This window comes from Lynx rufus, unplaced genomic scaffold, assembly GCF_022079265.1.
Source record: "Lynx rufus isolate CCGP_SWC_20201006 ecotype Redwood Valley unplaced genomic scaffold, mLynRuf1.p SCAF_33, whole genome shotgun sequence".
In the NCBI taxonomy this organism is placed as follows: domain Eukaryota; kingdom Metazoa; phylum Chordata; class Mammalia; order Carnivora; family Felidae; genus Lynx; species Lynx rufus.
Window position 1 is genome coordinate 579,096 of NW_025814849.1, and position 26,084 is coordinate 605,179.

General features: G+C 52.3%; 1 protein-coding gene across 1 annotated transcript in view; it reads left to right on the plus strand.

Annotated features, from left to right (window-relative positions):
• TMEM132B (transmembrane protein 132B) overlaps positions 1–26,084 on the plus strand; it is a 216,224-nt gene that overhangs the window by 116,845 nt on the left and 73,295 nt on the right. Inside the window, exon 4 of the mRNA XM_047093190.1 lies at positions 10,822–11,008. Within this exon, the coding sequence (XP_046949146.1) occupies positions 10,822–11,008 (187 nt within the window). The remainder of the gene's footprint in view (positions 1–10,821; positions 11,009–26,084) is intronic.

Consider the following 26,084-nt stretch of genomic DNA (forward strand, 5'->3'; position numbering starts at 1 on the left):
TCTGACCCAGTGCCGCAGGCAGCCCAGGCCGGCCCGATCTTTGCTCGGTCGGCCGCGAACACAGCCCTGGTCATCTAATCGTAGCAGTCCCCGTAACGGAGAGCCCCGCGTAGTCCTCTGGGCAGGATGCCGCTCCAGTATCTCAGCGGGGAAAACACCAGGACCAGGGATAAATTGGCACTGATCGTGGCTGCCGGCTGGCCCCTGGTGACCAGGCAAGCCCGCAGGGTGCGTGGCTTATAGACGGTCTTCGCGGCCACCTGGGAGAGCCCGCTAACCAGCCTGAACAGGGCACGACCCCGGGACCTCATTAGCAGCTGCTCTCACTGGAAGGAGCCGGCCCTCCCGTCAGGCAGGAGAAGAATCCCCGTTTAATGAGGCCCTTCCCAGGGCAGGGGCAGAGTAATCCTGAGCAACGCGTCAGGAGGAAGGTTTTGCACTGAGAAGCAGACTCTTGGCAAAGTAACCAGAGTTTCCCCGAGTGAGATTCTGCTCTGCACTCTCCCGTTGTGCGCGTAACGGGGCCTGGCACAGAGCTGGGGACCTTGTCATCTCTCAGTGATGTGCGGGCCCAGGTAAGTGACTGGTACGTGTCGTGTCTTCCGCGTGGACTCCGGAGGCGGACGGCACCGGGTCCTGGAGGCTCCCCTCCCCGCTGCGTGACCTGCCTCAGCCAGGCTGTCCCTGTGCCAAGGGCAGGACCGCGGCTCCCCACGTGCCTTCTGGGGGATTGCCCTTGCTGGCCGCTGTGGTCGGACGGGGCCATGTGGCCGGTGCCGCCATCGTCGGGGAGGACCGCCAGAGTCCTCCCGGCTCAGAGGACTGGGGCTCAGAGAGCGGCGCTCTAGAGGCAGACCGGGCATTCGGTGTGCCCCGTGCGCGTAAGAGCGAGGCGAAGCATCGCGCGTGTTCGTGCTCACACATGCACCGCTATCTCTTGGGGGGGGGGCAGTAAGAAAATGAATAATAACTTTGGTTGGCAGAGGGCAGAGGGGGCGTCACTGTTGTCTTTTTTTTTTTTTTAATATTTTATGTTTATTTAAACTTACTTAAACCAGAGATGGTGCGAATGGGGGAGGAGCGGAGAGAGAGAATCCTAAGCAGGCTCCCAGCTGTCAGTGCAGAGCCCAGCTCGGGGCTCAAACACAAAACCACGACATCATGACCTGAGCTGAAGCCGGATGCTTAACTAATTGAGCCACCCCGGTGCCCCAAGACTTCTTTTTTAAAGTTTACTTATTTTCACAGAGAGAGAGAGAGAGAGAGAGAGAGAGAGAGAGAGCACATGCACTCGTTGGGGAGGGGCCTAGATGGAGGCAGACGGAGAGAATCCCAAGCAGGCTTCCCGCTGTTGGCGCAGAGCCTGACGCGGGGCTCGAACTCACGAACCCGCGAGATCACGACCTGAGCCGAAGTCAGACGCTTAACCAACCGAGCCACCCAGGCGCCCCTTTGGGTCGCTTATATAACAAGCGTTTCCCTCGAGGTTGGCGATAGGAAGACACAGGGGGGCCGACTCAGAAAAGTTGTATTTTCGAAGTCGGTTTGAGCTGGTTTCGGGGACGTCAGAAGGGCAGAGGCGGAGGGAAGAAAGAGCTAATTGTGGCGGTTGTCTTAGAGCTGTCTCCGGGCTTGTCACGGTGACGTTGACAACATCGAATCAGCTGGAAGTGACGGGCGAGCGTTAGCGCGAGAGACAGTCCTGGGTTTCGCGCAGGTGCCTAAGTGTTCGCTCGTTTCCGAGATGTATCGTTTTCAGCTCTGGGAAGCTGCTGGGAAGCAAAAATAAGGTCGCCCGTACCAGTCTGCGAGGTGCTTTAAAATATTTAAAGGCAGAAAAAGAAGACGACTCTCCTTTCCTTTTCCTGCGGTTGGAAAGTGGGGCAGTGGGTTGGTTCTTAGGAGCCGTTTTAGGAGTCAGATGGAGAGTCTGGGAACTACGGATTTGAGAGTTAAACCCAAGGAGAAGAAACTAAATGAGAGAGAGAGAGAGAGAGAGAGAGAGAGAGAGAGACAATGAGCAGGGGAGGGGCAGAGAGAGAGGGAGACACAGAATCCGAAGCAGGCTCCAGGCTCCGAGCTGTCAGCACAGAACCCAACTTGGGGCTCGAACTCATGAACTGCGAGATCATGACGTGAGCCGAAGTCGGACGCTTAACTCACTGAGCCACCTAGGCGCCCCTATTTTCTTCAAATTTTAAAAGAAATCAGTATTCCACATCTAATCGAAGCCTTTACATACCCCTTGCTGGTGTCCTTTTCTCTCTCCCTCCTCCGAGGGAGACATGATCATTACCATGCCTGTGTTTATGGTTTTTAATATAAACTGTATAAAGAGTGGTTGCACATGAGTTTACCATTTTTATAAAAAATATCATGCCATACATATCCTTTTGTGACTTGATTTTCCCCTCTCATTGTTTTGGGTTTTTTTTTTTACTTAAGAAAATTAAGATATAATTAACACACCATAAAATGCCTCCTTTTAGAAGTATACCATCAGTGGTGTTTTTTTTTTTTTAGTAGATTCCTAGATTTTTTTTTAGTAGATACATAAAATGGAATCGTTGCCACTAATTTCAAAACATTTTCATCACCCCCCAGAGAAGCTCTGTACCCATCGGCCGTCAATTCCCATTGGCCGGTTGGGCTGTTTTCACTTTTCAACTGTTACGGAAAACGCCACAATGAACATCTGTGTACAACTGTTTTGGGGACACTGTGAACTCTTCCTGTGCCAGGTTGGGAACCTTCGAGGAGGATCTCACACCTGCCAGGAAGTGTTCTTCACCCAGTTGAGGTCAGAGTTTAGCACCGAGGCCAGAGCCGTGGCTAGAGACCGGACCTCACGCGAACCCCCGGGCAGGAGGGCAGAGGGAGACACGTTCCCAGGAGAACAAGGAGTCATTTGTGAGCTGGAAACACAGCTCGTGAGGTGTTTACTAGAAGCTCAAAAATGAAATGTGTTTTCTCAGAGATCACAAATGTCTACAGGGACCTGAGGGACACGATACACGAAGAAAGGAGCTTATTGTGGACTTGCAGCCCCATTGGTAGGGATGGCACCCCGTTGCCCCTGCTGACTGTGCCCACATGGGAATGTAGGCACCCCGTTTCCCCAAAGAAGCCAGAAACCCCATTTCTATGGGGGGTGGGTGTGGATGTTCTGCTTTTAAAAACATCGGCAGCAGGGGCACCTGGGTGCCTCAGTTGGTCAAGCATCCGACTGTTGATTTCGGCTCAGGTCATGATCTCGTGGTTCGTGAGTTCGAGCCCTGCATGGAGCTTGTTTGGGATTCTCTGTCTCCCTCTCTTTCTGCCCCTCCCCTTCTTGTGCTCTCTCTCTCTCTCAAAATAAATAAACTTAGAAAATATTCGTAACTAGGGGTGCCTGGGTTGCTCAGTTGGTTAAGCGTCCGACTTTGGCTCAGGTCATGATCTCACGGCTCGTGGGTTCGAGCCCCGTGTTGGGCTCTGTGCTGACAGCTCGGAGCCCGGATCCTGCTTCAGATTCTGTGTCTCCCTCTCTCTCTGCCCCTCCCCAGCTTGCGCTCGCTCTCTCTCTCTCTGTCAAAAGTAAATAAAAACTAAAAAAAAATTAAAAAAAAATACTCGCAATTAGTTCAAATTTTGTAAAAACAAGGTCGTGGGTCAGTTAATGAAGTGTGGCTCTGGCCACCTGCAGCTCAGTGGACCCCGTCGTAACCTCTGTAGCCTTCGTAGTCAACCAGGAATGCAGTAAAGGAGCCTCTATTCTTGGACTGTTCCCATTCGACATCGTCTCAGAATTTGTTTTTTCAAAGTTCTATGTAGGAATTTGATGATGGGAAGACAGAAAATCAAACCAACGAGGAGAGACTGTTTTGAGACCAAAAGATGAGAAGTCCCTGCTCGAGACTCATGGCCGTTACGTATTTTTAGACCTCTGACTGCCAACCACTGGCTGATTCGGCAGCCTGAAACATCCTTTCCACAGCGAGTGCAGACCGTGCTGCCTTTGACAAAACAGCAGTGAGGAGGTAGCGGCTGGATTTTATGGGACTGCGGCAAGAGATGATTTATTCGTGCCGGATTCTGAGAGCTGGCCCTTAGCTCGTGATGAGAAGAGCTGCAGGGCAGACAGAGCCTCTGCTCTGTCGATGGCATTGATGACCAGAGATTGTTTCTCTCCTCTCCCGGAGGGCTGGTGTTGGGGGCAGGTGGGGAGTGGGAAGGGTGTCTGGAGGGGAGGGGAAAGGGTGTGATGGGAGATCCCAAGCAATGGGCTGTAGTAGTTACCTGTCTTACTAACCTATTGTTCAAAGATCAGCCCGAGTCTAGCCTCCTCCAGGAAGCCTTCCCTGACTTGCCAATTTCTCTCTCCTTCCCGCATCTGGTCTCTGGGTTCCCTAAGCACATATTCCTCTGAGATATCGCTCCCGCTGTTGTTTGCTATTCATTGATTAATTCATTCAGCAGATGTTTAATGAGCACCAACTACGTCCTAGGCAGGGTTCTAAGTGCTGAGGACACAGAGCAGGCAGAGAACCTACATTCATATGTGTGTGTGCATGTGTGTGTGTGTGTGTGAGAGAGAGAGAGGGAGAGAGAGAGAGAGAGAGAGAGGGAGAGAGAGCCAGAGTGAGCAGGGGAGGGGCAGAGAGAGAGAGAGGCAGGAGAGAGAGAATTATAAGCAGGCTCCATGCTGCTAGCACAGAGCCCGATGTGGGGCTCAAACTCACAAACTGTGAGATCATGACCTGAGCTGAGATCAAGAGTCAGATGCTTAACCAACTGAGTCACTCAGACGTGCCCCCAAACCATCCATCCATCCATCCATCCATCCATCCATCCATCCGGCAATCAACCAATCAGTCAGTCACTTGGTGTGTTAAAAGGTAAACGCTATAGAAAACATGGGTCTGGCTAATGGGTCTCAACTGTAGGGTTGGGGGATGAGGGATGGGTAGCGTGGTCAGAAGAGGATTTACTGAGCAGGTGGTGTTTGAACAAAGACTGGATGTTCTTTTTCACTTAGCACCTTGTGTTCATGCTGATGGTTTGGGATAAACTTTCCCATGACTTTTTTTTTCAAGCTCAAAATAGATTTACTCATTTATTTGACAAACATTTGCCGAGGATCTGTTTGGTTCTCTTCATGCTTTTGGGTCTCAGCTCAAATGTCAGTTTCTTACAGGGGCAGGCCCTGAACACCTTTCATGGTCTCCAGTTGTGATCGGTAGTCTAGTCTGAAGTAAAAATGGGGTGCTTGGGTGGCTCAGTTGGTTAAGTGTCCTACTTTGGCTCAGGTCATGATCTCGCAGTCCGTGAGTTCGAGCCCCGCGTCGGGCTCCGTGCTGCCAGCTCAGAGCCTGGAGCCTGCTTCGGATTCGGTGCCTCCCTCTCTCTCTGCCCCTCCCCCACTCGTGTACACACTCACTCTCTCTCAAAAATAAGTAAATGTTTAAAATTTTTTTAAAGTAAAAATGGACTATTTTAAAATTGTACTTAAAATTTTTTAATTGAAAAAACTAGCTTTTTTTTTTTTTTAAAGTTCAAGTCTATTTTATTTTTAGGAGAGCATTTTTCATGACCAGGACTTACCTTATTTATTTACCTGATTAGTAAGACAGGGATCTTATCGATTTGTATATGAATGAATGAATTCTCCGTGCCTGACACATCGTATCTGCTTAATAAATGTCATTGGGTAAAATGAATGTGCCAGGGACCGTGGTGACTGTGGTGTTATAATAGGTTTTGGCCTTTGAAGAGTTAGGTTCCTACCATCCAGCAATGATGCTCCTTGGTATCTTACCCAAGGAAGTTGAAAACCTAGGTCCACAAACCAAGATGTCCTTCAGTGAATGGATAAACAAATCATGGTCCATCCGGACAGTGGAGTGTTATCAGCACCAAAAAGGAATGAGCTATCGAGCCATGAGATATGTGTAGGAACCCTGAGTGCATATCACTAAGTGAAGGAAGCCAATCTGAAGAGGCTGCGTGCCATAGGATTCCAATGATAGGACATTCCGGAAAAGGCAAACTCATGGAGACAGGAAAAGATCAGTGGTTGCCAGGCATTGAGTGGAGGAGGGGTAAATAGGCAGAGCCCGGAGGATTTGGGGGTGGTGAGAATACTCTGTACGCCACCATATGGCAGATCTGTGTCCTAAGTTTGTCCCGACCGATAGAGTGAACCTTAACGTCAATCATGGACTCCGGGTGATTGTGATGTGTCAGTGTAGGTTCATTGATGATGACAAATGTACCATCTGGTGGGGATGTTGATAACAGGGGAAGCTTGTTGGGGGGCGGGGGAAGATGGGAAATCTCTATACCCTCCCCTCAATTTTGCTGTGAACCTAAAACTGTTGGGGGAAAAAAACGACAACAAAGTCTTAAAAAAAAAAGAAGAGAATTACATTGTAATGGTGGAGACGGACATACCTTCTCAAAGCAAAGAGTATATAAATATACTTGCCAGGCAGGCATAAGAATAGAGCTCAGAATTCAGCTGACTGGTAGCTCCTTGTGTCCCAGAAGGCAAATGACACTCCCTGGAATTTTACGGGATGTCCTGCTGGGCCTTTTGAGTATGTTCGATGAATTAAACAAATACGTATTGAATCCCTACAATCTTCTGGGTACTGTGCCAGCTGCTACAGGCACATCCTTGTCCTCACGGGGTGAACAGTCTAGATGGGATGGCATATTTCAGTCTCCTCGTACTTACTGTGAGTAACCAGCAGATCTACTCTGGGGCATTTGTTCATGGCAGTCATGGGTCAGTATGTTCCTTGCTTTGTGCCCATTTAAAAAGTACTGACCAGAGAAAGGCTCTTAAGACAGAGACCCTGACAGGGGTCAGCCTCTCTTGCTCCATTTCTAGAAAAACTCATGTGGGGAAAGCTTCAGCATCTCAGCCTGGTAGCTCAGAACCATCTAGAAGTTTGTGGGGATTGTGGGGAGGGGTAAAAAAATCTATGTAAATGGCATAGTTTACTGGAGAGGAGTTCAAGCTTTTGATTAAAAAATTTTTTTGTGTGTTTGTTTATTTTTGAGAGAGAGAGAGACAGGGCATGAGCAGGGGAGGAGCAGAGAGAGAGGGAGACACAGAATCCAAAGCAGGCTCCAGGCTCTGAGCTGTCAGCACAGAGCCTGACGTGGGGCTTGAACCCACAGACCGTGAGATCATGACCTGAGCTGAAGTCAGATGCTTAACTGACTGAGCCACCCAGCGCCCCAAGAGGAGTTCAAGCTTTTGAACCTCCCTCCCCACTTCATTCCTCCTTTCCCATCCCTGTCCCCTTCCACCACCAACCAAACAAACAAACAACAAAAACAAAACAAAACAAAACAAAACCCCAGCTATAATTATTTATCGTCTTGGGTTATATGCTGAGAAATGGCTGGGTGTGGCTGCAGGGGACAGGCTGCTGGGTTGGGCCCCCATTCCCCTCTCCTGCCCCATCCCTCCCTCTCCTTCTTGCTGACATGTCTGAGCGGTAGCCACACTGTGCATTTAAAAGCTGTCCCAGCCCCACTTCTGGGGTCCCAGGGTCCCAGGGTCCCAGGAAAGAGGCTCAGCTTTTATTGAAGCAGTTTCTACAGGACTTTGGGAACCAAGTCCTTTCGGGGGGATGCTGTGTGCTCTCACTCGAGGGGAGAAGCCGCTGAGCCCCGTTTCCTGCCTGACCTCTGGCAACACACACATGCACACGTGTGCACACACGCACGCACACACACACGCATGCGCTCACTTCTCCACCCCGGGGAAAAATGTCTAATGAATGTCTCATGGCTGAAGTGCTGACCCAGGTTCCTCAAAGGCAGTTGGTAATTATTAAGTCGAGAGGATCATGAAACACTGTTCTAGGTTTGAAAGGCTCATCAAGAGTAGATCAGGATGGGGCGCCCGGGTGGCGCGGTCGGTTGAGCGCCCGACTTCAGCCGGGTCACGATCTCGCGGTCCGGGAGTTCGAGCCCCGCGTCGGGCTCTGGGCTGATGGCTCAGAGCCTGGAGCCTGTTTCCGATTCTGTGTCTCCCTCTCTCTCTGACCCTCCCCCATTCATGCTCTGTCTCTTTCTGTCTCAAAAATAAATAAATGTTAAAAAAAAAAATTAAAAAAAAAAAAAAGAAATGTCTACCGGGGCGCCCGGGTGGCGCAGTCGGTTAGGCGTCCGACTTCAGCCAGGTCACGATCTCGCGGTCCGTGAGTTCGAGCCCCGCGTCGGGCTCTGGGCTGATGGCTCAGAGCCTGGAGCCTGTTTCCGATTCTGTGTCTCCCTCTCTCTCTGACCCTCCCCCATTCATGCTCTGTCTCTTTCTGTCTCAAAAATAAATAAATGTTAAAAAAAAAAAATTAAAAAAAAAAAAAAGAAATGTCTACCGGGGCGCCCGGGTGGCGCGGTCGGTTAGGCGTCCGACTTCAGCCAGGTCACGATCTCGCGGTCCGGGAGTTCGAGCCCCGCGTCGGGCTCTGGGCTGATGGCTCGGAGCCTGGAGCCTGTTTCCGATTCTGTGTCTCCCTCTCTCTCTGCCCCTCCCCCGTTCGTGCTCTGTCTCTCTCTGTCCCAAAAAAATAAATAAAAACCATTGAAGAGTAGATCAGGAGCAGGTAGTTAATAATTATAAACCCATTTCCATGGAAATGGCCTTATTAGCATGCACGACAGCTGCCTAAAAGTAAAAGACCCGCCTTTCCGGTTGGAGGGAAATGACCTAAAATAAAAACTTGTGCATAAAAGTGACTCTGAGTTGGTTGTTGATCCGTTTCTAGCTGGACTTGGGCAGAGTCCCATAGCTGGTCCAGCTCATGGGCTGGACAGTCAGAGAGGAGAAGGAAGGACCCACGGAGAATGGGGCTGCCCTCTTTGCCCAAAGACCGGCTGCTTCTGTACCCCGAGACCAGAGTGCAGATTTAGCAGGATTAAGCTGCCAATAGCAGAAAGTTATCACTTTCTTGGCGTTCACTTTGCTGGGATCCACTGAGCGCTGAGAAACCAGGAGGTATTGGAAGCTGCCCTCTAGTCGTGGTTACAAGCACGGCACACGGTCCAGAGGGATCGAAGATCTGGTCTGAAAGGACCGAGCGTCTCTTACAGGAGGACACCCAGCAGATGGAGAAGTGAGGAAATCCTGTGACCAGAGAGGAGATTTTTCAGGCCGGAGTGTGGTGGGTGGGGAACGAGGGTCGTGGAGTGGGTCCCTAAGTTCCTGAGACCCTGAAATCCCTTCGGCAGCTCAGGGTCAGCCCTTAATCTCCCCCTTCTGTGCCTTCTCACTAAAGATGCCCAGTAAATCAGGGTCCTCTGGGGGGGCGGTGGTCCCCATGCGTGCCCACTGTCCACCTTCTCACAAGGCCTGGGTTCTCTATGCAGCGAGCACTGTCCTCCCCGTGCAGAACAACACGACAAATAGATACTTGAGGACTCACAGCTCGCAAGTCCCACACCCAGCCTCAGCTCAGCAGGGAACACCCGGCTGTGTTACTTTAATAAAGTTATATTTCGGTTTAAGTAGCTGCTTCTGGCTAGTGGCCACTGGATGAGACAGAGCAACATCAGAGTTTCTTAAGCCCTTGGCTGCGTGGGCAAAGGTTAGATGCGACCAATTCTACGTGGAGTCTGGTGTGGTTCTGATTTGTGTGGAATTCTGTACGGGGCAGGTCAGTTCTGTCAATACTATTGCTGTGTCTGAATGAGGTCTTGGGTGCCTAGATGCCTCCCTCTCGCCAGCCCCCTGGGGTTTTGACCCTCTTAGGGAGTTGGCCGCGGGAAGGGAGCTGTCCATGGTAGCAGACTTCTGGGGGCCAAGCAGCCTGCCCAGGTTCATTTCCAAACTCTTTCCTCACAGGTTGCGCGCTGGGGGTTCAAACTGAAGACCCTGTCCAGACCCTAAGAGGCAGGGCAGAGGCTTCCAGGCCCACTTGGGTCCAGGCAGGCCCACTGGCAGGAAAGGAATAAGTCGGTTCGTGTGACTCAGGTCTTGGGCGACTGTGAATCAGTTACTCGGCCGTCATATTCCTTGGCTGGGGATAAAGCTAGCACCAGGGTGGGAAGAGGCTACAGCAGGAATCACTCACAAGTCCTGTGCTGGCTGGCTTCTGTTTTAACTCTGTTCGGTGACTTATGTTGGTACAATAGTCAGCCTATAATTTACAACGTCCCTGTCAATGATAAGACACTCCCTGTGTACAAAAATATTATTGAGAATGGCATTGGTCTTTTTCACCTATAAATGCCCCATCCACCTTCTTCCCCGCTTCCAAAAACACATGCAGCGCTGTCGCTCCATGAATTAAGGCAGGTGGATTCTTTACATCTCATCCCATTTCGGGCTCACGAAATGAACAGTCTACTGTACTATCTTATATGTTGCTCATAGTTATGTAGCGAACCAGGAAGCTAGGGAGTCCTTCCCACGCTTGGTCTCGTGATTCTCCCACCAGCCCATTCTTCCCAAATCCTAAAGCTCAGAGTTTGAACCACTGGTCCATAGACACAGCTAAGTAAAAGTAGAAGTAGCCAGAATCCCGGACTTGCCGCAGGACTGGAACAATGGTGACACCAGACAGGAGGCTCAGGGCGCCTTGCCGTGCGTGGTGCTGGATGGTGGCATGGGCACGCGTTGGGTGGGGGCGACACCAGACAGGAGGCTCAGGGCCCCTTGCTGTGTGCGGTGCTTGGAGGCTCCGTTGGCACCGCCGTGTGCTCTGTTGAAGTTGGCAGTCACCCTTTCGATTGGCAAGGAGGAGGGTGGCAATTTATTACATTCTTGATGTTCTGCTGAGTGTCAGGTTTTAAATGGCACTTTCACATGTGTTTGTTTTCCAGGACAAATGGCTCCTTCTACGAGATCTTGCAAGTGGACTTCGGGGTCGACAACAGCAGCGGCCTGGCCGGGGCCCAGCCCATCACCTGGCAAGTGGAATACCCAGTGGAGGACTCCATGAGCGAGCTGGCCGTCTCCGAGATCTTTGTCAGCCAGACATCCTTCGTGGGCATTGTCCCTCTTGCGATGGTGAGAAATTTGAGCTTCGGAAGGGGGGTCACCAGGAAGTTTTCTTTGAGTGATTTAATACTCAAAGAAACATGAAGCGTTTTATAATCTGTTATTTTTTATGCTCTTGATGAAGTTGTTGAAGCAAAGGAAATGCATTTAGATTACGTTTTATTTACCTACTTCCCATGATGCCTTCCTGGAAACTATTTGGGGTCTACTGTAAATCTCTGTTCCTTGTGGATATTGGGGAACGTTTCCCGGGGAGCCCTTGTCCTTTATCGTCTCAGTCTGTGCCCACATCAGGACGAAGTGCTGTATCAGGGGTCTGCGTGGGGACAGTGCTTTGCATGTGAGCGAGTGGCCCGGGTCACTCGACTTCGCCGGGAAGTTCCCAGGGAGCCTGGGGGCTGGACAACTGAAAAGTGCTGCTGGACTGAAGGAGCCTTGTTAGGATCTGACCAACTGAGCCTGCATAAGGTCCTGAAGTCCACAGAACCTGTTGTGTTTCTGTGCCTGGCCTGGAGTGACCAGATTTTTCCTCTGACTTTGGTTGAAGCTCCCTTCGCCACTAGACTCGGGGACCACACCAGAGCACAGGGTCATGCATGAGGTTCCAGAACGTAAAAAGGACAGCGCCGGTGGGCCACAGGGATGATCAATTCCTGGGGAACACTGCATTCCTAATACCCTTTTCCACACCGGAAATGTTCAGTGGAACATGAAATATTCTGCATTGCTTTGACCTTCCTGTCTGGGACCAAAGTGTGGGGGTCAACACCCAGATATTCTAGGGCAATCTGTGGGTGCTTCTGTCATTCATACTCAAGTTGGATACCAGGGTTAAGATCCTTGTAAACAAAACCCTACATCCTCCAATTAATTCTGCAGTTCTGTATCTGTGTTCTTACTCTCGTCTGTGCCCGAAACACTTTCCCAAAGTCTCCCCAAGCCTGGCTCCTTCTCTTCAACTTGACTGTTCAGAGATGCACCCTTCCCCAGCCACGTTGGCCAGAACTGGCTCTCTGTCCCCCTTTGTATCACTGTCTGATCACCACGCTGTTTCACCTTCTTCATAGATGTCATCGGTGTTGGAGGTACAGGGCTCACTACCCGTGTCCTCCCTGCAAAGTGAGATCCGTGGAGGTAGGGTTCTGGTCAGTCGTGTCCACGTCTGTGACCCCAGCACCTAGAACAATGCCTGAGACAGTTCATATTTGCTGGAAACGAATGCTGGAGAAAGAACCCCGTGCTTTAATCCAGGCTGCTGGGCTCATCTAATTCTTGAAAGTTAGCCTGATGGAGTTTACCCCCATCAGCAACGATCTGCATGGTGGTTTTGGGGCAGAGCCACAACCAGCGGGAAATGGCCCTGCAAAGGGGCAGAGATCGACGGATGTAGATTTTAAGGCAGAAGGAGGCCGTTCTGATTCTCCAGATCAACCTAGATCTGGCTGAGGTTGGGTTACATCTTTACGCCGAGTCCTTACAATTTTGCTCTATGCTTAATGTGTAGCAGTTGATTCACTGGGGATCCCGCAGCCTCCCATTGCTCCTGAGGACGGAATTTCAAGGGAGGGCGTCATGCTCTCCTCTGATGGGCAGGTGCCGGTTCGGAGAGGAGCCGGAAAGGAGGCTGGAACCAGGCAGGGAGATAGACTCCTGGTTGGCCGAGTGCAGCCCGCAGACCAAATCCAGTCTGCCTCCTGTGTCTGTGGAAAAAGTTGTGTCAGAACACAGCCAAGTGATGGATGGTGATGCGTCGTTTACGACTGCTGTAGGGCTGTGTTGGCGCAACTTGCAACGATGCATCCTTGGCCAGAACTTGAGTTTAGCATCTTGCCGGAAGTACCCTTCTGAGCAGAGTGCCTGGCAGCGGGGACAATTATTCTGTCGTTCTGGGCTTCGGGAGATATTAGTCTCGTCTCTTGGGATAACCTTTCCTGATGGACCTTTGCTGCAGACGCTCAAATGCTCTTTGGCTGTGGTGACCTCCTCTCTCATGATGCCTGAAGACCTCACTGATGGCTCTTGGCTGAGTGGGGTGTCCCTCACGGGGACAGGACAGAGTCAGGGGGAGGGGAAGAGAAGGAGATGGTGAAACCCACACAGGAAGGAAGAATCTGGCAAATCAGGAAAAGCAGGTGGGCTTTGACAGTCTCTGCAGGGGCCAGCCTCCTTGACCCTGTGTCTTCCTGACAGGTGCCTGGGCTCAGCACCGGGGGTGGGGGGTGGTGGGGGGGGTGGGGGGGGGTCGGGGGGGGGGTGGAGGCATGTCTCTGACTATGAGATGCTGCATTTGCTCCCCATCTGGTCAATCTTTACTTAGGGAAGGTTTCTTGCTTTTGGGCTTTAATTCCTTTTGTCAGGAAAGCGTTGGATCCTTGAGTGGTGTTTTGTATCACAATCTCTTAAATCACTGTGAGGAGCGGCTTCAAAATGACCCCAGGGGACTAGAGCTATTTAGGAAAGTTTGCGGTGGGACCGAGCTTGGTAGTTCATCTTTTTGAAATCGGTTGTTTGGGGCGCCTGGGTGGCGCAGTCGGTTAAGCGTCCGACTTCAGCCAGGTCACGATCTCGCGGTCCGTGAGTTCGAGCCCCGCGTCGGGCTCTGGGCTGATGGCTCAGAGCCTGGAGCCTGTTTCCGATTCTGTGTCTCCCTCTCTCTCTGCCCCTCCCCCGTTCATGCTCTGTCTCTCTCTGTCCCAAAAATAAATAAACGTTGAAAAAAAAAATTAAAAAAAAAAAGAAATCGGTTGTTTGAGCTGCTCTCCAAACCCACAACTGCCAAGGGGTGGCCTTCGGGGTGGAGGGGGGCGTGGGGGCGGTTCTGCCTACCTGCTTAGCAGGGAAGTGCCTTCTGTGTGCTCCTTCCCTCTCTCCCTTCCTGCCAGGCCCCTCCCCTCCCTCTTCTCTCCCCTCCCCCCCCTCCCCTACCTCCCCCATCCTCCTCCTTTCCCCACCCCTTCCTTCTCCTTTCCCCTGCCCCTCCCCCTCCTTTCCCCTCTTCTCCTCCCCTGCCCCTCCCCTTTCTCCTCCCCTTCTCTCTCCCACCTCTCCTCCCCCCCTCCTCCGGTCCCTCCTCCCTTCTCTTCCTCCCCCTCCTTTCTTCCTTCCCCTCCCCCCTCCCCTTCCTTTCTCCTTCCCTCCCCCTCCCTTCCTCCCCCAAGCCCCCTCCTACTCTCCACCTCTTTTCTTCCTTCTCAGTGGCAGCTAACTCTGGACAACTTCTGCTGCATGATATAAAGGTGCTATGAGACTTGTCCACAGGCATGAACAAAATGGCCTTGTTATCGTATGGGGTTGTACCCAGAAGCAGAAGCCACTCTCCTAGTTCAGACAGAGTCATTTCAGTGCAAGCCCTCGGGTACGCGGGAATTAGGACAGATGAGAAGCCAGACACAGAACAGAAGAGAGTCGGGAAGCCTGGCAGGAACGAGGGCCCCCCCACCCCAGGCTGGAGGCAGGGCACCGGGGCTGGGTCACCTAAGGAACCAGAGCCCGTCCAGGGAACGGACGCCAGCTCTGGTTTTATCGCACGATGTGACTCTGACGTCCGAATGTGTCCTGTTCACCAGAAGCCTGTGCGCTCAGAACCCAGCCATACCGAGTCCCAGGCCCGGCCAGAATGCTCCACTGGGCTGGTTTCTCGTCTGTTTTCACCTTAAAGGTCACCTTGGAGAGGCCTCTCCCGGCCGCTCAGACCAACTTAGTTCCGTCCTTATATTCTTGCTGACTTGTCTCCTGTAGGTCGCACCACTGTCTGCAGTTCATGCTTATTTATATGTTTGTGCACATCTGTCTTGGCCTGGCTCCGATCAGGAGAAAGAATTTGAACAGGGAAAGTTTGATTTAAAGAGTTATTAATTCTGACAAGGACTGGAAAATAAGGGGTTGCTGAGTGAGAAGTGAAGAGAACGCTCAAGAATGTCTGGATGGAAGACATCGGGAGTACCCCCCGCCCGAGGGCTGAGAGCGCGTGCCCAAGGAAGAGGTGCCCCCCACCCTGAGATCCAGACCTTATCGGGGAGGGGGTACAGTCACGGCTCACTGAACGTGGAGAAGTTGCTGAGGTGGCCGACCAGTGGAACTCGCTGGAATTTTGAGGACCGCACTTTACAGGGACGCGTCTCCTCAGAGGCACTTGCTGTCGAGGCACTCAAGGTGGGTGCTGGGTAGAGCTGCGGGCTGCCGGCTGCCGCGGGAGCTGCCCACGAAGGCAGCCACCTGTGCCGGAGAAGTCACGGCGTGGGCACGGCAGCGGCCCGCAGAGGGAGCGCCACAGTCAGAAAGCAAACCCTTTCCCTCCACAGCGTCTCTCCGGCACCCTTACGGGCAAAGCTCCACACCTTGCCTTCCGGCGAAGGAAAAATGTTAAGGACTCAGACCCATTTTCACAGAGCAGGTGATGAGGGGCACATTGGAGCTGGGCAGCAGTAGATTGCTAAGCAGATACTGGTCACGAGCTGCTTGATGGGAGGGACCGTATTTGCTCCGACCACCAGGCGTTTTCTCAGCACGGTGCATGGTGCCCCATGTACGGCATTTGCTCAACAAAGGAACGAATGGTTATATTTACCATTGGAACCCAAGTCCACTGGCTGGAGCTCCCATTTGCCGTGTTAATTCCCTTTTACCGCTGTAACAAATCATTCCGGACTTAATGGCTAAAAGCAACACAAGGTCACTGTCTTATAGTCTGCAGGCCAGAGTCTGACATGGGTCTCCCTGGGCTACAATCAACGTGTCAGCAAGACTGCGTCCTTCTCGAGGCTGGGAGGGAGGCGGATCCGTTCGCTGCCCTTTCCAGCTCCCTGAGGCCGCCCGCATCCCTTGGCTCCTGGCTCCGTACCACTCAGACCTCTGCTTCTGTCATTATGTCTCCTTTCTGAGCCTCTTGCCTCCCTCTGTCCCTTTTAAGGACCCTTGTGATGACATCGGGTCTCTTGGATATGAGTCAGGAAAATCTCATCTCGAGAGCCTTCACTTTCCCTCTTGCCGTGCAAAGTAACATACCCATCGGTTCTGGGGGTTCTGACGTGGGCATCCTTGGGGGGTGTTATTTTCTTCCCACTCTCCCTGGTACGGGACCCCAGTCTCCCCTTTCTGGTCCTCCTCAGGCTGTGTACCCCAAGCTCTCCATCCTTCTTCTCATGATCCGTTCTTCTGTTGCCTCCCCAGGCTGCTTTCCGAGCAGCTTTCTGGACCTCAGTGTCAACCCCAGCCAACCCACCACCACCTCTGACAGCTCCCCGCTCCTGGGGACACTGCTTTTCTGCCATCAGGAAAGCACTCTGCACTCTGGTCTTTCAGAGGATCCCACAGGAGAGCCACCACAGGCCTGGCGATCTTCTTCGTTTACACACAAAGCCTTTCCTTCTGGAGGATATGGACCCCCCCCAGGGGCTGGGGCTGTTGGCTTCCTCCAACCCCTGGGGCTGGAAGAGACCTGAAGGCAGAGCCCAGCTGGCCTCTCCTTCTCCCTGTGGCCTCCTGGGGTCAGTTAACTTGTCTTTGCTTTCATTTCTCACCTGTGAATTTCCAAGTTAGAATCCCAGTCCTGTGTATCGCACAGCGGTGTTACGCGGACTGAGATCCAACAAATACGAACATGCTTACGATATCCAAGCAAATGGAAAGGTCACGTATGCAGTTGGAAAGCAACCCAGGAGGACTCAAGCACCTTCAACTCTTGTGTAGAGTTAGTGACTCTCTCTACCTTTCCAGCTTTGTTACCCTGTTGCTTTACTGGGCTGATGTACATCCTGGGAAAACGTCAATCATTTCCACCTTTCAGGGAGTTGGCAGTGAAACATTCTGGTCAAGAGTACAGGCTATTGGGTGAACCTTTCTAGACTGAAATTTGAACTGTTAGCTTTGTTATTGTGGGTACATCACGTCTGTGAAACCGTTTCCTCGTCTGTGAAATGGTATTTCCTGCCTTATAGAGTTTTGTGAGGATTCAGTGAAATCCTGCAGGGACGGTGTTGGTGCGTTGGCCTGGCACGTTGTAAGCACTCTGTAATATCTAGTCATCCGTATTTTCATCATGGCCATTATACGCTCTGGCCACATGCAGTCCTATCTGTCAAACTTTGCGGGAAGGCCAAACAGAGGTTCGGTCTCAGGGCAGGTGGTGGGTTCTCCTCCTGGAGGAAAGCAAGAGTTTGATTTCATGAGTCAGATATGGCCATGGTGCAGAGATGGGGAGATGAAGACCTGGGACTCAGCTGTGACAGGGAGGAGAGGAGGGAAGACTGCTGGGTGGGCAGTCAGCGGTGACTGTGCCCAGTCTCACAGCCCCTTCTGAGCCCCTCCTGCAAGGCAACCCCAAGCTTATGATTTAGAACTTTGCTACTACAGTTGCGTGACCCTGGGTAGCATTGGACACTGTGGGCACCTTTTGGGTGATGAGCCAATCACTACTTCATGGAGGTAAATTTTCAGCTTTGGGGGATGCCTGATAGAACTGAGACCCCAGGCATAGAAGCCAGGGCAGGCCCCAGTGCAGTGATCCAGGCAGGAGGGCTTGCAAAAGAACAGTGGCAGTGGTGATGTACCCATCCATCCTCCTTTCCATCCATCCATATATCCATCTGTCCATCCGTCCGTCCGTCCATCCATCCACCCAGCCACCTATCCAGCCAGCCAGCCAGCCAGCCATCCCTCTGCCCATCCATCCACCTATCTTTCCATCCATCTGTCCATCTGTCCTTCTCATCCATCCATCTGTCCATCTGTCCATCCATCCTTTTGCCCATCTATTTGTCCATCTGCCCATCCATCCCTCCATTCGTTCTTCTGTCCATCTGTCCTTCCTTCCATCCATCCATCCATCTGGTCAATCGCTATACAACAGACATTTATTTAGGGTACACTGTGTTCTGTATTCGTTATGTTTTGGTACCCGGAAAGGGGGAGCATGGGATTGATGGAAATTTTGGAGTTGGAAACCATTTGTGACTTGATATTTCCATTTCTAGCAGAACAGCACAGATGGTCAAAACTTTCAAAAATCCCATCTTAAAAAGGGCAGTCTAAAAAGAGGAGTGTCATAACCCAGGGTAATAATGATGTTTTCTGCATCATCTTTAAAATCTACAACTTAAAAATAGTCTTTTTGCTGTCCCCTCCATGCCTGGGAAATGCTAACTCAGTGCCTGTTTCTTTGCTTTATGAAAGCACAAGTTTTCTGTCTGTCTTCCTCCGCTCAGTCTTTTCTTCCCTCCCCTTCACTTCTCTCTGGCATTCCGTCCAATTACTGAGCTTTGAGCTTAGAGATTTATTTCCAGGGGTAGCTTGGTGTGCAGGGCTGGAGTCCACTCTTCAACCACAGTTCTTAAAACTAAAAAATGAGCTCTGCGCAGGCAGATAAAAACACATTATCTTTCAACAAGGTTGGCATAAAACAGTGAACACGATTGGTGAGTTTCTAGGCAACTGGGTACATTATTCCGCATGGGAAAAAAAGCAACAGATCATCAGATTCCTTTTCAGCTGTATTGGCCCGAGACTTTACAAGACCGGGGCACAAATACTTCTTTCCTTCTTGTGTGTTCTAGCCAGTGGTGACAAACAGAGCCCCAGCTCTCGTGGTGCTCACCTTCCGGGACAGCAGGGTGCTGAGTCCGTTCTGTCATTTTGGGTGGTGAGAAACTTCTGATGGTAGCGGAACAGAGAGGCTGGGCAGAGTCAGAGGCATCAGGAAGATCAGGAAAACATCTTTCCAAGGGCCTGGTGTTTGCCCCGAGAGGGAGCAGTGGGCATCGTGCAGCAGAATTAGGCTTGGCGTGTTTCAGGACCTCGGAGAAGGGGGTGGGGGAAGAGCTGGGGAGGAAGGCAGGGCCACTCCTGTGGGCCTTTCTGGCACAGCTAACATTGCACGGGCCTCCTGGCGCCCAGGCCCTGTTCTTGGCACCTGTGCTCCTCTCCTGTAGCTCCTCTGGCAAATTACCACAAACTTAGGGCCTTTAAACAACACAAATTCATCTTACGATTCCCGAAGTTGGAAATTCCATACTGGGTCTACGGGACAAAAATCAAAGCGTCAGCAGGACTGCGTTCCTTCTGGAGGCACATGGGGAAAATCCGATCTTTGCCCGTTTCCAGTTTCTAGAGGCCACCACATTCCTTGTCTTAGGGCCCCATGTCGCTCTGAGGTCCGTTTCTATCACCGCATCTCCTTGGACTCTGACCCTCCCACGTCCCTCTTTCATTTCCAAGGACGCTGCGGTGACACTGAGCCATCGGGGTAACCCAGGACAACCTCCCCGTCTCAGGATCCTTCACTGGATCACATCTGAAACCGCTTTATGCTCCATATTCCCAGGTTCTGGGGTCCGAGCAGGGTCACATTTGGGGTTATCTATTCATATCTCCACCCACCCCGCGAGGCTGTGAGGTCCTGGAGCCCAGAGGCCGGCGTGGTTGTTCGTCAGCTCTGTTGCCCAGCATGCAGCCCACCATCGGATGGCAGATGGCACCTGGTCAGCTTTGGTCAGAGGGCGCACTCCACGGTCTAACTTGGTGTTGTTTCACTGCGGGTTTTTGCAACACAAACCAGACCGCGTTGCCCTTTCTCACTCATCCCACTTTTAAAAGCATCCAGTGACGTCCCGATGCACACAGAGGAGAATCCAGGGCTCGTAACCTGGGGTCTGCAGCAGGTGCCTGTTGTTAGGATTCAGGGGTCCGTGACATTGGATGGGGAAAGAAACACACACATTCATACACGTGGGCACACACACATGTAGGGACATGTGTGTACACGCACGCACACACACAGATGTAGACACGTGTGCACACACATGTGCATAAACATACATGTAGACAAGTGTGCACATACACATGTAGGCAATGAGCGCGCACACACACGCGCACACACACATGTAAGCACATGTGTGCATACACTCACAGATGTAGACGCGTCTGTGCACATGCATATGCGCATGTACACACGTGTGCATATAAACACGTGTGCACATATGCACACGTACATGCATGTAGACACATGTGCATATAAACACGTGTGCACGCACATGTAGACACGTGCACACACATGTGCTCAAACTCTTGTAGACACATGTGTGCACACATACACACATGCACACACAGATGTAGACGTGTGTGCACATATACACACATACATGTAGACGTGTGCACATATACACATGCACACACACATGTAGGCACACATGTGCACATATGCACATGCACATGCGGATGTAGACACGTGTGCACACATACACACGTGCGGATGTAGACACGTGTGCACACATACACACGTGCACCCATACATGTAGACATGTGTGTGCACACACACATGTGCACACACATGCATGTATGCACACACACACCCAGGAACACTCAAGTGCTGGTCTCTGCCCTCTGGGAGACCTGGGGGGTGAGGCGGGGGTACGCACAGACGGGCTCAGTACAGTGTGCTGAGTGCAGGGATGTGCCCCGCTCAGCGTCCGCGCTGCAGCCCCACCCCCCTGCTCCCCACCCCAGGTCCCCCCCCAGCCCCCTCTTGGGTGGCTGCCTCATCTTCTGCCTCCACCCTCGACGCCGTGCAACCTACTGTCCATGTACACACAGAGCTCTCTGCTTACACACTTCAGACCCTGCAAACTCCAGTCCAGAGCCCTCCGGCAGCTGCTCAGAACTCGTGCAGTGTGATTCTCCCTCCTCACTGGGGTATCCAAAGCGCAGCCCCCCCCTCAGACCTCACCTCGCTCACTCCAAAGCCTTCTCTACCCCAGGACCTTTGCCTGGGCTCCTCCTCCAACCGGAATCCTTTTCCTTCAGCCCTTGACCTGTCACGCATTCACTCAGATGTCGGCTCAGATGCAGGGAAATTCTCTCTGAGAAGATGATGCTGGCTTTTTTTGTTTTTGGGTTTTTTTTTTTTTTTTTTTGTCTTCTGTAAATAGACCGCCATTTCAGTCCCTCCAAACATTGGGAGTAGAGTGGGGGAGGGTGGGATGCCTTTGAATGTAGGAAGGGGGGGCAGAGAGAGAGGGGTTCCTTCCCCAGGCTGGAATGAGGATCCGTGGTCTCCACAGTAGGGAGCACTCACTGTCTGCTCCCTGCCTGTTCCTCTGGGGCCGCAAGGAAGCCTGGAAAGGTGGGGCCCTGGGCACAGAGGTCCCAGCCTTTACCTCTGTCCAGGATCCGTGCCTAGCTTGGATTTGGACCGGGAGAGTATCAGCGATAGTCACAACAGATGTGGAGCTGGGGACACTTCTTTTATTCAGCGGTAACCCAGACCAGCAGCAGTTTTGAAACGATTTGAGTGGATGGCAAACTCAGATCCCCGAGGAACACGCACGGTAAGCAGACTCAGAGCTGTGTTCAAATCCCGGCTCTGACTCTTAGCAGCCACATGACGCTGGGCGAGTGACTCACCTGCCCTGACTCAGTCCCCCCATGGGCGCAGTCGGCCCAGAATTGTGGTGAAGTCACGTGTGGCAACTGTCCGGGATAGAGCCTGGCATGAGACCGCCCGTCAGCAACAGGAGTTTAGAACAGTGGTGCACGGTGTAGGGAACACGGGGGATTTCTGGCATGGGGCTGTTTCGACGTCGTTGGATGGGACGAGGCACAGGTGTGATGTCTAGAGAAGCGTCATCACGGTGGAGGCCTTCAGAGCAGAGAGGGACCACAGACGTGCTCCCAGTCTAGCTTGGAGCTGGGGGGCCGGGGGACTCCGTTTCTGAGAACCCCGTTTTCCTTTGCCCTTCTCCTCCTTCATGATCGGGGACGCTGGCTCTTGTTCCCATGGGAGGGAGGGCACAGGCCACCTCCCTCCCCAGGCCAAGCCATGGAGCTGCTCTTGTCTGATCTGTTGGCTCGGGCTACCGGGCCCCTCCCTCGCTGTAAGCGTGCGTGGGCCAGTGACTGTGGCCTACTCCGCTCGCCACGTTGAAGCCTCTTTATTTTCTTGGGCTGATCGCGTCTGATGGCACCCCAGAAGCAACGGGTGGGGGGACTTAAATCTCGTGAAGCCCTTGTGTCCTGTCGTGGAAGGAAGGAATCTCTCTCCCTCCCTGGCTGTCGATATCTGTCCCTTGCCTATCTGCACTGTAGATGGCTGGGCTTCGGAGGGGCGACCCGCGTCGTCGGAGCCCCCAGCCCCGAGCCGGCTCTGAGCACGGTCGCGTTGGCCCCCAGGAAGGTCCAGCAGGCATCCATGGCCCCTCGGGGGTCTGTCTTGGCTTTGGGAAGTCTTAAGCGGGAGGGCAGTTCAGAAGGTTGTGAAAGCTTGTGAGTGAGTCTTTTTCTTGTCCTTTGTCTTTGGTTTCAGACTTAAAACATAAGATATAATAGTGCTTGCCTGCATCCTCCCGAAACATTCCAGGTCAGGCGTAAGTGTGACCACCCCATCCCGACCCCCCTCCCCCAAGTTCACTAAGGCTTATCATGTTCTGTTTCTCATCCGGAACCGGGGCTGCGTTCAGACCCATGTATGCGGCTGCAGAAAATACGCGGTGTTGTTTCGTGCGTGGCTGTGTTTTAAGACAAAGGGTGTTGTGCTCCGTATCACATTCTTCACAGCCAACAATATGTCTTGGAGGCTTTTGCATGCCCATGCGAATGGAGTCGCCTCATCCATTTTTTAAAAACTGCTCTGTAGTATTCTGTGGTGGGCTATTCCATAGTTCATTTCCCTACTGATGAGTACTTACGTGGTTTCCATTTCTCCCCCCCGCCCTTTTCTTTTTGTTACTGTGGTGCATCCTACAAAACTCCATCTGGTTTGGGGGTGGGAAGTGGGTTTATATCATGTGCCAAATGGTCGCATGCCCGAACACTGCCGTGTTGAGGCAGGAGTGAGGGCGGCGATCAGTCAGTCCGTCTTGGGTGCTTCTTTTCCTGGGGCCATAACGAATCACCGCCAACCAGATGGTAACTACTTTCTCAGTTCTGGAGGCCAGACCTCCAAAAGTAAGATGTCAGCAGGCCACGCTCCCTCTGAAGGCTCCAGGGTTCTGGATCCTTCCTTACCTGTTCCCGCTTTTGGTGGCTCCAAGCATTCCTTAGCTTGTGGCCACATCACTCCCACTCCCTGCCTCTGCACCACAGGGCTGGCTGTGTGTGCCTGTCTGTGTCCTCTCCTTATGAGGACCCCAGTCGTTGGATTCAGGGCCCACCCTCATCCAGTACGACTTCGTGTTAACTCATTACATCTGCAAAGACCCTCCTTCCAAACAAGGTCACCTTCTGAGATTCCAGTGGGCATGAATCGCCCGGGGACACTAACCCATCGCAGGTACAGGAAGAGTGAGTAGCTACATATATACCCCGGATTTGCCAACGTACCTGTATCTGGATGCCGTTGGGTGCAGACCAGTCCCACCCCGTCTACACCTCTAGCCAGAGCGGACGTCTGGATGGTGGCTTACAGGGCTGGGAGATCTTCGGTCATTGACCCAGTGTGTTGAGTCCTGTTGACTGGACTCCCTTTACCAGAACAAGGATGAGACTGAAAAGCCTTTCCGTCGACTCCGGACCTCACAAGTCCATCCAGGAGGCCCCGTGGGCCTCTCCTTCCCCCCAAACAAATTTGTTAGCATCCTTACCGTTGGTGACAGCACGTCTGGCAGTCGCTATCTGGAATAAACCTACTGCCGTTCTTTTAGGTTCTTGTATGTACAAGAAAGACCAAGATGTTCTGCAAATAGCTGTTACCTTGGTTATATACACACGGTTTCACTTGATTGATCCGACGCAGTCACCGCTGAAAGGAGCAATTTTAAATTGTCAAGGAGAATGTGTGTCCAGTGGGTACGCTTTCCAAATGACCAGAAATAACCATCTTTGTCGGATGAGATTAAAGCCACGCGCTTTGTAAGTGCCGCTGTATGAACACTTCTAATGTGCCAGACACAGGTCACCTGTCCGCGGTTCGCGTGTTTCCAGGGCGTGATGCCAGGGAGCGCGTTCAGTAAGCCTGTCGCCCCAGGGGCCCCATCATTGGATTGAGATGTTATGTCATTTCCTAAGTTGCATTAAAAACAAATAACAATATGGGGGGCGCCCAGGTGGCTCAGTCGGTTGAGCGTCTGACTCCGGCTCAGGTCATGATCTCACAGTTCATGTGAGCCCCGCGTTGGGTTCGCGCCCCGCGTTGGGCTCTGTGCTGACTGCTTGGAGCCTGGAACCTGCTTCGGATTCTGTGTCTCTCTGTCCCTCCTCCACTCACGCTCTCTGTCTCTCTCTCAGAATAGAGAAATAAAAAAAATAATAACAATATCAAAAGGATTGCTCTTGGAGAGTGAACCGGAGTCAGCTAAGTGGAAAAGGAGAAGGGAAAAAACCCATTAAGACGTTTAGTTCGGTTGACCTACGTCTTTTTGGCAAACCTTTGCTGCTGGATAATTTCTGAAGGTGAACAGGAAAGATAGACCCAGTAAGCAAGTCCAGGAAAAAACTGGTGACTGTCCGTCAGAGGAATAACGAGTTCTGGGCTCTTTGGTTGCCACAGGACACGTTTTTAAGGCTCTGTCAGTACCATTAATATTTATAACCTATCTCACGAAAACCTCTCCTCTGAGCGGAACATCCATCAACGACTTCTCGGGAATTGTTCTGTTCAACGACTTCTCGGGAATTGTTCTGTTTTGTTGGGTGATGAGCCCCGAATGACAAAATTGAGAGCAATTATGTGAAGGGTTTTATTTGCTTCTGTTTTACACACAGCCCTTAAAGGTGGTAAAATCATCAGGAGGCTGTATTCGGAGAACATAATTTTCTTTCTGGAAAGAAAAGTCTCCTTTACTGTCCACGTGTGAACTGGGCTGTTTGAGTGACGGATATGCGGGCCTTGCAGGTGCCTCCACCAGGACTGGGGTTCCCTGCTTGGAAATGACACACCAGAGGCCTCACCCGCGAGGACTCCACCCACCTGCGTGCTGGTCAGCGAAGGGACAGCCAGGCCGTCTCAGTTCAGACCTGCCTCACCCCTTCCTTAAGCTTTGTGATCTTCAACACAAACCGCCTTCGTGAACCTCCGTCATCCCATCTGCAAAAGGACAATATAATTCCCCCTAGGATAGCCTCATCCAGGCTGTGGGCGGCAACGATATATGCCCGGGGTTTGTCCCATGACATGGGCCCAGTGAACGTTAACCGCCGCTTCTCTTCAGCATACCAGTGTGATTAAAGGGGGGACCCTTAAGAGTAGTGGTGACTTTGAGAGTACTCTAACCAGGGGGCCAGGGTCACTGACCAGTTGGATTAGAGGCGGCTGTAAAGAATCCTTAGGCCCCTGCCCTCCCCGTGCACCCCAGAGGGAAACGCGCAGGAAACGTTGCAATGCACTCCCCCCTCTTTTTTTTTTTTTTTTTTTTTTTTGCATAGCTTAGCGCGGAGCCCTGCACGCCTCTCCCCAAAGGGCCTTAATTTCACAACCGGCAAGACGGCGATTCTGATTGGCTCCTGCGGCTCTTGCCCAAACGGACCGTCCCCGGGGCGCCCACTAGATGGCGCGCGCAGACCAGCTTGTGGCCACACCTGCCCCGCGCTCCCCTCCCCCTGGAAGGTCCCTGCACACCTGCCCCTGCGCAGTCTTCTTCCCACCTACCTGCCTCCTCAAGCCCTTGCCCCTCCCCCGCCCCCCGGGGGCCAAGTGTGAGCCAGGAAGGCGCCCCCCCGCAGCCCCACCCCGCGCTCAGCGCGGCACCTGCCGTGGGGCACCTGCCTCGGGCACCTGTCAACCCGGAAAGGTGTGGCCTCCCTCCGCCAGCCCCACCCCCCGCCCTGCCGCTGGGTGGAGGCCCTGCTCCATGGTTGTCAGGGAAAAGGACGCATGCTCGCTGTAAACATTCCAAAGGGCTCCAGGAAACCTCAGAGTCCCGGCAGCCCCGGCAGGGCCTTCGCTGATACTCTAGACGCGTCACTCCACATCTAAGTCCACGACCCTGCACAGAGATGGCCGGACGAGTGGACGGCAGACGACCTCGTGCTTTCTAACAATGACGTCATCCTCTGTGCGCCGCTACTTTCTCAAGTGCTAAGTTTCCCGTTTTGCTTAGATTTAACAGAAGGCAGTGAATCCAATGTGAAATGTCTGAGCTTCAAAAACCAATCACTACAA